Genomic DNA, 17,060 nt, shown 5'->3' on the forward strand with positions numbered 1-17,060 from the left:
ATTTCTCAAAGGTTGTACGTAATACACTTGGAGACAATTTTTACTCCCTCATTATATGTATGTATTTCTCGCGCGCATTTTAAAATACTTTAAAGATATGTTGAGATAGGACGCTTTTGGAAGGAACCAATTAAGAGATATATTTTTTAACAAACATTTTGAAATAAGGCCTTCTTCAGTCGTTTGTTGAGCTATGCCGTTTTAGCAATGGCAACCGAGGCAGAGATTTATCTTCTTCGCCAACGATATACTCGAAATTGAAACGAGGGAGCTTTTGCTTCTTCTATCACACCATTAAGTATATGATCTGGAAGCACTATACGTCATCTTTGAAAATGGTCCCAACCTAATGTATGCTAGAACATGCATACATGTTTGTTAAAAAGAAAAAACAATAAAGTTATTACTTTAATTTTCTTATCTGCACGAACTAAACAGATTAAAGACGTGTGCCATTCATACCTACTTTAATTAAAAATAACTGAGATATATCACCGGACATTAACTACCAAGTTTTTACAAAAATAAATTGCTAAATCAAATGGTGGCTAAGACCTCAATAAAGGTGAAGTGGTGGCAACTTTTTGATTCAAATTTTATTAACTTTTTCTTGGGAAAAAATATATGAATCCGTGTTTTTTAATGAATTATAAGGTTTTATGGTTTCATATAAACCTTATACAGTGTGTCTGCTTTATCAAAGGAAACAAGTCATATTTAATAGGTAATGCAATAAACATATTTGCTATCGAGCATTTCTTCATAGTAATAAAATTTTCATTGAGTAAATTTGCTTGAGTATTGTTTTCAGGATTAATGCTTCTGTTTTCAATTTCTCTTTCAGAAAAGTGCTCTAAAAACATTGCGCTGTCTTATCATCACGTAAAAACGCAAATGCCAAAACTGAATTGTTTTTATAATAAAGCCTCGTATTTATGGGGACATATTGCAACCCAAAACCAAAGTAAAAAGTATTCCCCGTTTTCGGTAATTGTAAAATGTGACGCAAAATAAAAGATGTTTTTGTTTGTCTTTTGGCTTGACTACTGGGTTTAAATCACATTGGAGCTCAAGTTGAAAGCTAACATACATCTAAAATTTATTTTGCTTTGTTGGTTTTCCGATAGAGTGGTTAGTTGATGCATATTGGAGTGATTTCCGGTTATCCCTTGTTATACTTGGTTTGGATACAATGGCGGCGTTGCGCCATCTTTAGCGTTATAATCAAAATACTTTAAAAAAAAATTATTTTTCCCCCAAAAAAGGCAGTTTGTGTGTGTGTTCGTTGTCAACCATGCAAAAAGTGATATCCACCACATCAAATGTTGAGTAAATTCAAACCGTGAAAAAGGGAAGCTAATTATAAGTAGTTCAAAAAGACAATGGAGTTGACTGTCAATTGCTGGTTCACATGAGAAAAAGTGACTCACATCAAGCTAAGTATAATTGGCCCCGAATAAAGTAATTTTCGTTCACGAATCGTTGTTTTTAACCAATTATTAAACTTATAGTTGTTTCGCAAGATCTGTAACGATCATAATGCCAGCTGTATTAAAGAACGTTCTATCTGAAATATTTTATACTCAGCTGATTATACAAATTTTGTTCGCATAACGGTACCCCGTAACGGCATAAACTAAACGAGATAGATATAGACTTCTATATATCAAAATGATCTGGGCAAAAAAAGAAATTTATTTAGCCATGTACCACCGTCTGCCCGTAAACACATTGACTTGAGTAAATTTTGAGGTATCTTAATGAAATTTAGTATGTAAGTTCCTCGGCACTCATCTCAAATCGCTATTTAAAATGAACGCAATCGGACTATAACCACACCCACTTTTTCGATATCGAAAATTTCGAAAAACCGAAAAAGTGCGATAATTCGTTACCAAAGACGGGTGAAGCGATGAAACTTGGTAGATGCGTTGCCCTAATGACGCAAAATATAAATTTAGTAAAATTTTGGACAATGGGTGTGGCACCGCCCACTTTTAAAAGAAGGTAATTTAAAAGTTTTGCAAGCTGTAATTTCGCAGTCGTTGAAGATATCATGATGAAATTTGGCAGGCGCGTTACTCCTATTACTATATGTGTACTAAATAAAAATTAGCAAAATCGGATAACGAACACGCCCACTTTAAAAAAAAAAATTTAAGTAAAATCTTAACACAAAATTTAATATCTTTACAGTTTATAAGTAAATTATGTCAAAATTCAACTCCAGTAATGATATGGTGCAACAAAATACAAAAATAAAAGAAAATTTCAAAATGGGCGTGGCTCCGCCCTTTTTCATTCAATTTGTCTAAAATACTTTTAATGCCATAAGTCGAACAAAAATTTACCAGTCCTCGTGAAATTTGGTAAGGGCATAACTTCTATGACGACAGCTGTTTTCTGTGAAAATGGGCGAAGTCGGTTGAAGCCACGTCCAGTTTTTATACACAGTCGACCGTCTGTCCTTCCGCTGGGCCGTTAACACGATAACTTGAGCAAAAACCGATATATCTTTACTAAACTTAGGTCACGTACTTATCTGAACTCACTTTATCTTGGTATAAAAAATAGCCGAAGTCCGACTATGACCACGCCCACTTTTTCGATATCGAAAATTACGAAAAATGAAAAAAATTCCATAATTCTGTACCAAGTGTGAAAAAAGAGACGCAAAATATAACTTTAGAAAAAACTTTGTAAAATTGGTGTGACGCCTACTATATTAATTAGAAGAAAATGAAAAAGTTCCGCAGGATGAAATCAAAAGCCCTTGGAATCTTGGCAGTAATACTGTTCGTGGTATGACATATATAAATAAATTAGCGGTACCCAACAGATGATGTTCTGGGTCAACTTGATCCACATTTTGGTCGATATCTCGAAAACGCCTTCACATATACAACTAGGGACACTCCCTTTTAAAACCCTCTTTAATACCTTCCATTTGAAACCCATGTCATATAAACACATTTCAGGGTTTCCCTAGATTCATTTTGCTAAATGGTGATTTCCCTTATTTTGTCTCCAAAGCTCTCAGCTGAGTATGTAACTTTCGGTTACACCCGAACGTAGCCTTCCTTACTTGTTTTTATTAGCATTATTACTTAAATTCTATATTCAGAATATTTTTTTTAGCACTTCTTGCAGATGACTTTGGTTTCTAAATAGAACAACGCCACATAGCGCGGTTTTGACACCAACAATTTTTCGTGTGCATAGTTTTAAGTTTTTTTTTTTTTTTATTTGGAAATGATCTGGAAATTTATTATGATAACAAAAGTCTTAGGAAATCCTAGACATCCTACAAATATTTCTCTGATATTGCGAAATGTCAGCTGTCAAAAGATAATAAGTGGAACAAATATTTAAAAGATAATAATGCTTAAATAATACAAATTTTAAATATTTGGGATTCTTATATAGCTGTATCATTGATTTTGGATTACACTTTAGGGTGGTATAAGATAAACCATTTTGCAAGCGTTGCACACTGACATGAATTGAGGCACGAAGAAATTTGTTATACATTTGAAGTTGTATTCATATCAAAATTATTCACCTCGAAACCCCAATGAATACGTTGATATATCGGATATTTTAAAAGCAATTTTTTATCCACTAATTTCTGACATGTGAACCACATACTATGTGCCTACTCCCTGCCGACTTGTACTTAAAAAAAAAAAAAACAAATTGAGAAAATAGCTACATATATTAAGTTTATGAGTTAGTTTGGATGCCATTTTTTTCAGATTTCTCTTAATAACGCAGGAAAATTTTTCCTTTTTTATCATTTCAAATTATTTCACCACTTCATTTGATGAAAATATTTAATCAAACCATAACTTGCTACCCTAATATTATTGACCACAACTACTTTTTTAAATGTACGTCTATACCTCTAAGTATTTATTTATGTGCATACATACATACATACATACCTAGGAAAATAAATAAACAAAAATATACTACAATTAAAAAAAAAGCGGACATATTTACAAATTATTGTAAACCAAGTTGGCATTTGTGTACTTGAAAGTTTATTGATCTGAATGTGATATGCCTGCTCAAGGGCGTGTACAAGATTTCGATTCAGTAGGGGTAGCAATGCATAAGTATATAAGCAACAACAAATTAAAAAATACTTAAAAGTGACAAAGCAGACAAAAAATAACAAAAATTCCCAATCATATTTCGCAATCATATTTTGGTCTTATATAAATATAAATTATATAACTCAAAGCAGAGTTGGGCACAATTTTTGCGAATAACGAATTAAAGATAAATTCTTTTCTTGTCGGTTATTTACGAGTACAGAAAACTTTGTTTATTTAAATTGTTTCTTTTGTAATTATTGTTTATTAAAACAATTGTTTATTTAAAGATATTTGATTTGAGTGACGAAAAAGGAATTTTGTTTGTTTTTCGAATAACAAATAAACAGAAAAAAGACATTTATTTTCTTTCAGTTAACATAAAAAATATATTTTACTTTATATTTAAGTTAGTAAACTGAGTTTTTGAAAAAAAAAATTCATTCGAAATCATGGCTCAAGTATATGGTTAACTCATCTCATCACCTGATTTTATTGTTTTCATTTCACTGGAGTAGTGACTGTCAACACATTGACAATATTTTCTTACAACACGCAAAAATTGCAAAGTTTTATGTTTTCATTCTATACCATTCGCCTAGCACCAACACGCAGATTTTGACAATCTGAACAAAGGTATTGTGACGAATATTAGCATCACTAAGCTGCTACTAAATAAATGCACTGCAATAATAAAGCAGCCACACTTATGTACAAGGCAACGAAGAGATACCTCACACACACAGATGCAGTCATCAGCCGAATTAGTTACTCACACATACACACGCATATGGCTATGGAAGAGGCGTGAACTACAGATATACATGTATATAGCTAGTAACTACTCAAGCATGACATGCAACTGTTTTCGAAACAACTAGATGTTAGGAGAAGTATACGGACAAGGCAACAGAGGGTATAAAATCAGCGCAAGCTGAGGAATGACGAATTAGTTGAATTAGTTTGATTTAAACACGCAATTTGTTGTGAAGTATAAGAGTTATTGTGAAGTACTCTCAAAGTAGTCTAATAAAGACCATTTTGCATTACTGAATATTGGAGTTATTTATTCGACAATTTAGCGATTCGAACGTTAGCAGAAGGTTTCAAATAAGGAGAATTTCGCAAAATTCGTTACATTATGTTGTTGCTGTAGATGTGAGCCAACCATATAGTTGAGCCATGATTCGGTATATTATTCCAAAAAAAATGATCTATCAAAAACAATGCAAGTCAAACAAGGTAGAATAGACAACTGAAATATTTTGTTTTTGTACGAGTTCCTATTTCAAAAAATTTTAAACAAGCCTATTAACCCTTTGTTATATTAGCATATTTTCGCGTACTACTTTTATTTTTCATTCGAGAACCAAATTCAAATCATAAATCCTACAAAAGGGGATTGAAATATACACCGGTTTTTAGAGCACAAATAATTGTAGCATACTCGTTTGTTTTAGTATCGCTTTTATAGAAGAAACAAAGATTTCGTTTTCCCTCTTGGTACTAAGTTCTAATTTGAACTGTGGAGCTAATTCAGAAGTAAAGTCCTTGTTAGCCGAATAGAAGTCACACTGCATAGAAATCAACATCAGATGAGTATAAAAGTACTCGGAAGAGGTTCTTCGAGGTATATTTCTGCTCTATAGCCAATTTCACTTGATTGGTGCCTGAATGAATCAAATTCACTAACAAGTTTAAATAAGGGAGCGAAAAGGAGGGTCTTGCACTGAATAGATACCAGACGATGTACTTGTGTAGTACTTGATCTTTTTGTATCGAATTAAAATTTGAACAGAATCGGCGGAGTGGTTTCGCAGTCCGCAAGGGCGTACATATATGCATACGGGATAGTAAGAGTTGACTTAAGTACTTTACTTAGTCTTCGTCTGCGCATCTTTATACGATTTACGTATAGGGATGGTGCATGTAGAAATACTCGCCTTCTTAAAAGCGCCTGCCTGCGTTGAGAAGTAAATAAAATCTTTAGAGCTAAAATTTTTTTCGCGAACATGCGAAGAGTTGCTTAACGCCAGACCTCAGCTCTTTCCTTACCGAAGCCGCCTTTCGTCAGAACTAGAAGCCTTAAAGCACCGATTGTATGCTATATCCTGGCAAACTCCGCAAACAGCACAAGGCGTCAATGTTCTCGATTTCCAAATTTTTTTTTACGAATACGCGAAACGTTTTTGTTGACAAAAATATTCAAATTTTCACTTATTGTGTGCACCAAGGACCATAAGACTCGATCATTTACTTATGTATGTAATTTCCGTAATTCAGCGCTCTATATTTTTGAACACAAATTTTTAAACGAAAAAATGTTACACAAAATTCAAAAGCATTTGTAATCAAAGGGTTAAACATTTTTTTCATTTGACGAAGGACTTACTTACTTAATTGGCGCTTAACCGTCTAAACGATTATGGCCGTCCAACAAGGCGCGCCAGTCGCTCCTTCGCTCCGCCAACCGGCGCCAATTGGTCACACCAAGGGAGTTTAAATCGTTTTCCACCTAGTCCTTCCAACGGAGTGGGGGCCGCCCTCTACCTCTACTTCCATAGGCGGATTCCGATAGAAACATTTTCTTGGCCGGAGCATCATCTTTTATTCGCATAACATGGCCTAGCCAGCGCAGCCCCTGCATTTTAAATCGCTGTACTATGTTGATGTCTGCGTATAGCTCGTACACCTCATCATTAAATCTTCTTCGATACTCGCCATCGCCAACTCGTAGAGGTCCATAAATCTTTCGAAGAATTTTTTTCTCTCGAACACTGCCAAAGCCGCTTCATCCAGCCGCTTGGTCCATTCTTCTGCCCCATATAGCAGGACGGGTATGATAAGTGACTTGTAGAGTATGATTTTCGTTCGCCGAGAGAGGAATTTACTTTTCAATTGCCTACCTAGTCCAAAGTAGCATTTATTGACAAGATTGATTCTTTGCTGGATTTCAGTGCTGATGTTGTTGCTAGTGTTGATGCTGGTTCCCTAATAAACGAAGTCTTTTACTATTTCGAAATTATGGCTGCCAACAGTAGCATAGTTGCCAAGGCGCGTATGCGCTGACTCTTTGCTCGATGACAGCAGGTACTTCGTTTTGTCCTCATTCACAATCAAACCCATCTTTACCGCTACCTTTTCCAGCTTGGAGTAAGCAGAACTAACAGCGCGGGTTTTGGCGATTTGACGAAAGAGCTCCAACAAAAAAGAGAAAACTATCAAGTTCACTTTTACTTTAATATATATTTTTATCAAAGATATCTAATTAAAAATTTATTCGAATAATCCAACCCTGACTCATAGTAAAACAAAAAAATACCTCATGCCAAGATTCCATGCTATAGTATTTTCACGAAAATAAAGTAAAATATACATATTGTGAAAAAATTTCCCACAATAAACAGCTGCTGGTTTTGGTGGTACAACCTTGGAGATATCCACCTCAACTGGATACCCATTGTAGGATTGCAACTAGAGAAATGTGTTGAATATTCATTTGTGAACTATACATTTCCCAAAATCTCAAAGGTTAAATAATAATTCGACAATAATAATTACGTTTGAGATCAATTTGCTAACTCTAAGTTTTTCAAAATCTTTCAAAATTTGTATAGTGATTGGAGAATGAAGTTGGATATCAACTCGAGAACTATCTGGTTTAAGAATAATTATATTATGATGTTGGATATAACCTCCGGAACTAGAGATATATTTCGCTGGAGAAATATTTTTCCAGCTGTTGCCGTATCTACAAATTATCTAGATAATAAAAAACCAATGTTGCCGTACAAAAAAGCCTACCTCAAAGGCGGCTTTAAACTGTAACTGAAAAATTCCTCAGCAGTTTAACTGGAGTTTAAATTTGACTAGAGTTTAAACAAACTTAGTTTAAGCTTAGCTTAATCAACTACTGAAAACCTGGGTCTTAAGAGCCCTCTTACCACGATTTGTCATTTTACGGAAACTTCGAATAATCGAGTAAATATAGTCCAAGGTCACTACTTGATATAACATTAAGCCTTTTGTTAGAGTATTCAATTTGATATAATTATTAAATTTACTTTTCATTTAACAATTTGTTCTTAATCTTGATTTGCATTAAGAGCTTTTAATAATTTAAGTACTTTGTTATTAAATTATTAAATGGAAATTTAATGCGCGTCATTCGTATGCTCACATCTCTATTGACATTTGCTATTAAGTATTGTTTATTTAAATTTTTCGTAGAAATCGCACTACTACTAAATCTAATAAAGTTAAAATATTATAAATATTTAAATTTTTATTTGCATTTCCTATTAAAAAGAACCTGTCATTACTATTTCCTTAAATTTTATTACAAAGTTAAAAATAAAAAAATAAATATTTGAAATGAAATCAAGGAAAATTGTTAATTAGATTTTTACAGTTGTAATATTACTAATGATAATTAGCTTTAAATGCTTAAAACTTATTTTAATATATTATTTTTGCCTATTCAATTTGCCATAAATTGCAGTTTAATGTTGTTATGAATTGTAAAAAAAAAGTTATGTATGTAAAGTTAGCATCTGTTAACTTAAGTGCATTTTTATACCCGGCGGGCTTTGCACCCAGAGAATATTAACTTTGGTAACATAATGGTTGATTGTAACGCCATAAACGAATCGAGATATATAGCCTTCAGTTAATTTATATTTATACTAGCAGACCCGGCAGACATTGCTCTGCCCTAAATTTGATCTATCTGCATACATTTTAATAAGCTTTCTCCATCTAACTCTGCCCTGCCCCCTCTTCACTTTTTCTTAATCCTTTTATTCACTCCTCCCTCCGTCTTTTTCGCTTCAACTATCACTAAATTCGTCTCACTGTATCTTTTTCTCAGTCTCCTTCTCCTTCCCTCTTTTCTCTTCTCTCAAGTTCTTCTCATTCTTCTTCATCCCTTATTGCCAGTCCCAGAGGGTGGTATCTATTTTGTTCCAGTCCAATTCCGAGTCCCAGTCCTAGCCCTAATCCCAGTCCTAGCCCTAATCCCAGTCCCAGTCCGTCTCTGGTCTACTTCTCGGGAAAAAGGATCATAAATACTAATATAGGCCAATTTATATACCAAATTTCAGGCAAATCGAATAGTACGTATGTAAATAGGTATGTGGGTATTATTAATTCATGTCTTTATTTCGGCTTCGCATGCATATTTATCAGTATTGCCAGGTTGATGCGACTAAATCGAATATCACAATGAAAATTACTTTAAAGCTCTCAGCAACAGCTTTCATTTAATATCCATATTACACGCACATTCTAGGGGTATCCGGGTCCACGTTTTGGCCTATATCTCGAGACTATAGTCACCAATAGGTATGAAAACTACCCTTTGCTAAAGCACTCATCAACAGCTTTTATTTGATATCCATATTGTGTAAGCACTGTCTAGGGGTACCCGGGTCCACATTTTGGCCTATATCTCGAGACCCTAGCCGCCCAGGGGTACAAAAAGTTCCCTGTATCAAAGTACTCATAAACAGCTTTCATTTTATGTCCATATTGTGTAACCACTGTCCAGGGGTACGAAAAATTCCCGGTATCAAAGTACTCATAAACAGCTTCCATTTGATAGCCATATTGTACATACACATCCCAGGATTACCTTAGCATAAAAAATATATTGAAGAATTAAATTTCCTTAGTGCACAAATATTAGCATATACATGCAAAAATACCAAAAAATAAAACTTTTGTTTGTTAAGGAAATGTTCAATATTTTTAACGAAAGAGTATTTTTCAAGAGATGTTTGCATTCTTAACCACTTATGTTGCATTAACTTGGCAACAACGCATAAATATGTATGTACATACATATGTCAAGCTGACATGATATGAAAATACATACATACATCCATACATATAAATGTACTCCCAAAATTAAATGACGCAGCGAATGCTACATATGTGTCGGCTGCCTCACTCCAAAGAAATTTGCGCGCACTGTTGACACCGACTAACCACACGCACGCATTTTTTGCGAACAATTTGGCTGATATAAGAAAGGAATGAAGTATTTTTTTTGATGCAGAACGAAGGCAAATATTTCAAAGTTTTACTGAAAAGTAGAATTTTTTAAATCCATCCATCCGTTTATGAGTTATGTACAAAGAAAAATTTTATAATCATTTAATACATTTAGGCAATTTCCCACGCCCCTATAATATATACATTCAAATTATATTAACTGTACCATCTCATCTTTCAAATGCAAAAAACCTGTTTTAAAATCGGAGCTTTCTGCGTGAAGTTATGTGCGTACATGGCATTTAGCGACTTTATTTTATAAGATTTATATATAGATAGTAAAGAATGGCTGTATCATTAAGGCATAGTCTTTTATAGTACATCAACTTATAGGTAAATACAATAATTACAAAAAAAAATTACTTAAAAATATTTATATTTAACTAATTGCGTATGTTTATATTAGAATGTATGAGAATTAAACACGGTATTTGTTGGAAAAAATAACATTTTACGTCAAAGAAGTAATGACTTGGAATAGCACACAGAGATAGAAATAGAAATAGGAGAGAGCTAAACCGCAGTTACGTTCACCCATTAGTACCAAAGTAATTTTGTATAACGATCTTATAGTTACCTCGATTTATGATTGGCTTAATAGATTCAGGAATGGAGTTCCACAGTCTCATAGCATGAACAAGGAACAACCGCGAAGAAGATAAGTAGGAGCATTTAGGGAGAATTAAATTATGATGCCTATTCGATTTGGGAATTTTAGCTTCTCGTAAAGATAGCTAGGAGTTTTGAATTCAATAAGCTTATACAGGAATATACAGTTCCTAGCTACAAGATAATCTAAGATACTGCATCCCAGAAGTTTATTCTTCTACAAGGAGATGTGGTCATATTGCTTAAAGCCGTAGACGTAGCGGATAACATTATTGAACAGAATTAGAATTGTATGAGACGAGACAGAGTCCAGCTTATTATATACAAGATCAGAATATGTAATATGAGGTAGAATTAATTGCACAGCTAATTTTTTTCTTGTGTCTAACGGTGTAAACGAGGCTGACATTCTTAGCCTGCGCAAAACAGTGTACACGTTGCTTACAACTTTGCTTATATGATTTATTACTGATGGGTAACACATACGACTTGAACGCATTTAGACGGAGACAATTCAGAAATGGCTAGCAGATCACAGTTTATTTTAGAGCACAAATCCTCGACAAGACCAATCCGACTGGACAAATATAACTGAATGTCATCAGCATAGGCATGCACACTAACATACTGGCACACAGAGAACACATCATTAACAAAAAGACTTAACAAGAGCGGACCAAGTATAGACCCCTGAGGGACTCCGGATTCAACACCACTTGACGAGGAAGACCCAGCTCTACCCTTTACCTTTTTAAATCTTTCTGCAAGATAGCCGGCCATAAGTTTAACAGCACTATTAGAAAATGCAAAGTAGCATTTCAGCTTTTTACAAAGTAGATCATAGCTTACCAAGTCAAATGCCTTGGGAAAATGCAAAAGGCGACTACCGTGGTGTCATGGTAGCGTGCTCCACATACCACACTGTATGCCCTGGGTTCACGCCCTGGGCAAAGCAACATCAAAATTTTAGAAATGAGGTTTTTCAATTAGAAGAAAATTTTTCTAAGCGGGGTCGTCCCTCGGCAGTGTTTGGCAAGCGCTCCGGGTGTATTACTGCCATGAAAAGCTCTCAGTGAAAACTCATCTGCATTGCAGATGCCGTTCGGAGTCGGCATAAAACATGTAGGTCCCGTCCGGCCAATTTGTAGGGAAAATTAAGAGGAGCACGACGCAAATTGGAAGAGAAGCTCGGCCTTAGATCTCTTCGGAGGTTATCGCGCCTTAAATTCTTTTTTTTTTTTTTTAAGAAGAGTAAGATGTCCGTCATCAAATTTTATACGAATGTCAGCCATTATTTTCATCATAGCTGTAGCACAGCTATGCTTAGGTCTAAACCCTGACTGTAAAGGAGACAAAAGATTATATTTTTGTATAAACGATGATATTTAAGAGGCCATTATAATTGAAATATTGAAATATCTTATTGCAATTTGGTATATCGGTTCCTTGGCACTCATTGCTATTTAAAATAAGCACAGTCGGATGAAAACCACGCCCATTTTTATACATATAACATACACAAAGAACCTGATAATTTAGTAAACAATATACCTAGAGTGTTGAAATTTGATGTGTGGACTGATATTATGACTCTTAATAAAAATTTTAAAAAAATTTTGAAAATGGGCGTGGCACCGCCGACTTGTGATAAAATCAATTTTACAAATATTATTAATAATAAATCAAAACCCGTTAAACTTATCATAATCGGGTAGGTTGACTGTACTATAAAAAATGCTTCGAATAAAAATGAACGAAATTGGTTAAGGACCACGCCCACTTTTATATAAACGATTTTAAAAGGGTTATGGACGAATAAAATAAGCTACATCTTTGCAAAAAATAGCTTTATATCAATAGTATTTATTTTCCCAAGTGGAATCATTACAAGAAATAGGAAAAAATTTAAATGTTTGAAAATGGGCGTGGCACCTTTTATGACTAAGCAGGCTTCTCTGTTTCGAAGCCATAACTCGAAGAAAAATTAACATATCGTAATAAAATTGGGAATACACAACTACTTTCCTTCTAGCAGGAAATATTACTGGTAAAAAGGAACGGGATCGGTTAAAGACCACGCCCACTTTTTTTATAAAAGATGTTTAAAAGCGTCGTAGACTAGAATAATAAGCTATATCTTAGCGAAAAATTGTTTTGTAACAGTGATATGACACTTATCAAGTTTTATTGCAAGAGGAAATTGAGAGACATTTTTTTTTTAAATGGGCTGTGCCATGCCCCTTTTTCGATTAAGCATTACACGTCATTTCTAGAGCCTCAAACTAAATAAATCCTTATGCTTATAACAAGAAATATTTCTAATAAAAATGGCCTAGATCAAATTTCAACATTCTAGGTGTATTAATTATTAAATAACCAGAGACCGTGTCGTAACCCATATACCAAATTTCAATAGTTACTCAATGTTATCGTGGTCACAGATAGACGGACGGACGGACATGGCTGAATTAATTCCTTTTTTCATCCTTAGCATTTAGATTTGTGAAAGTCTATATTTATCTCGATTCGTTTATGCTGTTACGATTAACAGTTATGTTACCAAAGCTCATAATATTTAAATATATAGAAAGCTTCAAGTTTTAGGTATGTTTCCGTAAAATGCAGATATGTTTATAAATATGTAAAATTAACAACGGCGTAAATTCAACTTCGATTGCACCCGAACTAAGACTCCCTTATTTTTTGGGAATAGTTTGTGTTTAAAATAACCCTCAGTAGGAGTATAAAAGTAATTTAGCTGAAATGAACTATACAATTGAAACTCACTCTGAGTATATAATACGAGCCGGACCCGTGCGCATCTTGCGCAACCAATAAAAAAGTCTCTTATCAAATATCAACAGAAATCAGTTGTTCTATCAATCAATTAAAACTTACAGCTTGCGCTGCCATCTGGAGTGTGGTAGCAACTGCCGGTAATACAGTGCAAATATTCATAATAGTGCCATAGTACAAATAGATTTCTTTGTGTGCTCACAAATTATTTTAATAAAATATAGCCAAACAAAAGCTCTACGACCAAAATCGGCTAAAGCTCGCTAATAGCCCGAATCTCCATCTTTACAACCAAAACTATATTTATAGATTTGTATTCCAAATAAGACGGAAAAAGGGACCCGTACATTAAAACAGCAATTAGAAATAAAATATATGATTCGGTTGCACCCGAACTTAGACACCGTTACTTGTTAGTATTTGTTTGATAGGTCCCCACATTGGCAAAAATAATCAATCGTTCATTTTTGTTAACGCTAAAATATTCAGTGGCGTTAAAATATTCATTGTTAATTGCATTCTCGAAATTTAGAAGCTTTGTTATTTGGACTTCGATAGTTATGACATTTTTTCAGCGAATCAGATAATGATAATTGAGCTGTACGAATTACAATATTTATTCCAATTTTATCCTGAACTGGAAACGTGACTAACGTCTTCCGATTGAAGATTGTTTACAAATATTTTAAAAAGTATGTGTTCATTGTGCGGCCACCGTGGTGTGATGGTAGCGTGCTCCGCCTACCACACCGTATGCCCTGGGTTCGCACCCCGGGCAAAGCAACATCAAAATTTAGAAATAAGGTTTTTAAATTAGAAGAAAATTTTTCTAAGCGGGGTCGCCCCTCGGCAGTGTTTGGCAAGCGCTCCGGGTGTATTTCTGCCATGAAAAGCTCTCAGTGAAAACTCATCTGCCTTGCAGATGCCGTTCGGAGTCGGCATAAAATCATGTAGGTCCCGTCCGGCCAATTTGTAGGGAAAATGAAGAGGAGCACGACGCAAATTGGAAGAGAAGCTCGGCCTTAGATCTCTTCGGAGGTTATCGCGCCTTACATTTATTTTTTTTTTTATGTGTTCATTCTTATCGATTTTAAATCCCACAAACTGTATTCAAATACTTTTGTTCAAATTCCGAAATTTGCCGAGACTCATTATTAGTTTCGAAGATTTCTGTGAACTAGAAAACTGCATAGTCAAAAATTTGTAAAAATTGATTTGAAAATCGGAATATTTAAAAATTTTGGGAATTTTAATCAACGTAAATAAAATGAAATAGCAGTAATATTTATGTTTGTTTTATTAATTGTTTTGTTTGTAATAAATTGTCAGACTCTCCTGAAGAATACGCGAAAGCGTCGAAACGCGTAGGAGCGAAAAGGAAAATTTACTTTGTTTTCTCAGTTCTCGGCCGAAAAGCTCCATCAAAGCAAAAAGTAATCTAAAAACTTTGGCCCAAAAATAAAAAAAAATTGATATATTTTTCTACGTTTTTCCATGCAAATACAAATTTGGCTTATGACTTATCGATTATCAGGAAAAAAAAAAAATATGAACACGAGTCTGATTCGAGTTTGCGTTTGGATTTGGTGAGACATAATTTATAAATAATTTATTTCTTTTTAAATTTTATTTTAATTTTTTTATTATCTGTTAAAATTTTTGCAAGTTTATCACATATGCATTCTACAGAGATTTATTTTTTGCTTTCTTTGAGAAAAAATTTATTTGTTATACAAAATAAAAAGAAAATGTTTAAGAGTTATTAGCTGACAAAAATGTATCTCTCCTTGAATAACTCTCATTATGAGACCTTTTCAATTAGTTGAACGTTTTGCGGGACCTTTGCGTTTAAGTAAATTTATTTAACAAAATATTGCACTGCACGTAACATGCTCTACACTTAAACAAATTATATATCATTTCTCGGTGAACCTTAGTTTTTTTTACACTGAAAGAAAATCACTTTTAAAGCCTCTTGAGTTACTAATCAATATCACTTACCCTTGACATTAAACGATCAGCGCCCGTTCCTTCATCATCCTTAAATATGATATCCTTATTATAGTTTGGTACTAAATTTTTAAATTTAGGCGAACTACGCTTTATGACACCCTCATTAAGACCCGAAGCACCCAATGTACGCTCCGACATATTCGGCACATGTTGCTTAAAAACGAGTGGTGTAAGCTTACGATATTTTCTTGGACCGCCAATACCCCGTCCAGGACCACAACCTTCAGCAACAGAAAATAGAGCGCAGAATAAAATTAAGGTACATAGGCGACGATACATTGTTGTTGTAGGTTGGCGGTGGCTGCGATTACAGCTTGAATTGATAGCTTCGCTTTGGATTTCAGCGTCGGCAGAATCTCGTAGCGCTGGACAAGTATGGGCGAGCATATCAAAAGATATTGTGGAGGCGACAGGAAATGCGGGGGAATTAATTGTTGGTGTGATGCTGTTGGTATTGTGGTTATTGTTGTTATTGTTACAGCATTTTCTTAGTGTAACATCGCTGTGAGTACGACGATTTTTCCTCTTAGGCGCTGACACTTTTTTACACATCTGACAACATTTCGGCGTTTTGGCCAACTGTAAATATTGCTGATCAGTCATGAGGTCTTCAATGTAGTTTGAAGTGGACTGATACATTTTAACTGGATTTTATTATATTTGGAGTTTCCGAATAATTTTTATTTTTTGCAGTTTACTTTTTTCGAGAAAAATTACTTTGTCGATTATTTTTTACTTTACGTAATTTTATGTTTATTATAAAAAATTAATTAAAATTTGTTTTACTGGTCCGTTAATTTTTGTTTTATATTTAAAACACATTTGTAATATTTTAAAATTTTGTTTTTGTTTCACTAATTTTCTCACCACTTTTTTCTCTCACAAGTACTCTCATTAATAAATTTTATTTAATAAATTTTTTGTTTGCCAGTGAAAAAAATCGCCAATAAAAGCTCCAAAATTAAATTAATATGTTATTTTTGAAAAGTGCGAAATTAAGCACTTTCAATGCTCATCCTCACTTTGTTTTGGCATTATTTCACCGCTTTATAGTGAGCGTTAGTGCCAAATTAATATATAGGGGTATATATCTACCGTTAGCTGGTTTGCTAGTAAATTCTAATCACTTAAATAATTATCAGCTTTTTGTGACTTTTTCGCACATATTTTTTTCTATTTCGCAAACCCGTGCGCATCAAAGCGTCTAACAAACTATCGCGCAACTGTGCAATTAACTTCAATTGTGGCCGGTACTCGCACACTGATTGACAAATGACATTTCAGCGCCGTATCGACAAGGTTCGCTGTCCAGAATTCAGTCGAAGGTTCGTCGCTGCTGTGTCTTGTGCTGCTGCTGCTGCAGATACTTTCCTTCGTATTTTTCGAGTTCATCCCGTTTGGGTTCATTACGCTTGGCAATCACTACTACATACAAACATGTGCATAAGCCGTACGAGTAGATGGAACCGAATACAGGCGTCGCACAGCGGA

At 34.2% G+C, this 17,060-nt stretch overlaps 1 protein-coding gene across 1 annotated transcript in view; it reads right to left on the reverse strand.

Moving 5' to 3' along the window:
• hh (hedgehog signaling protein) overlaps positions 1 to 16,742 on the reverse strand; it is a 103,828-nt gene extending 87,086 nt beyond the window's left edge. The window contains exon 1 of the mRNA XM_067761424.1: positions 15,558 to 16,742. Coding sequence (XP_067617525.1) covers positions 15,558 to 16,208 — 651 coding nt within the window. The 5' untranslated portion in view covers positions 16,209 to 16,742. The remainder of the gene's footprint in view (positions 1 to 15,557) is intronic.
• Between the last annotated feature and the right edge of the window lie 318 nt (positions 16,743 to 17,060).

The sequence above is a fragment of the Eurosta solidaginis genome, chromosome 1, assembly GCF_040869045.1.
Source record: "Eurosta solidaginis isolate ZX-2024a chromosome 1, ASM4086904v1, whole genome shotgun sequence".
Taxonomy (NCBI): Eukaryota; Metazoa; Arthropoda; class Insecta; order Diptera; family Tephritidae; genus Eurosta; species Eurosta solidaginis.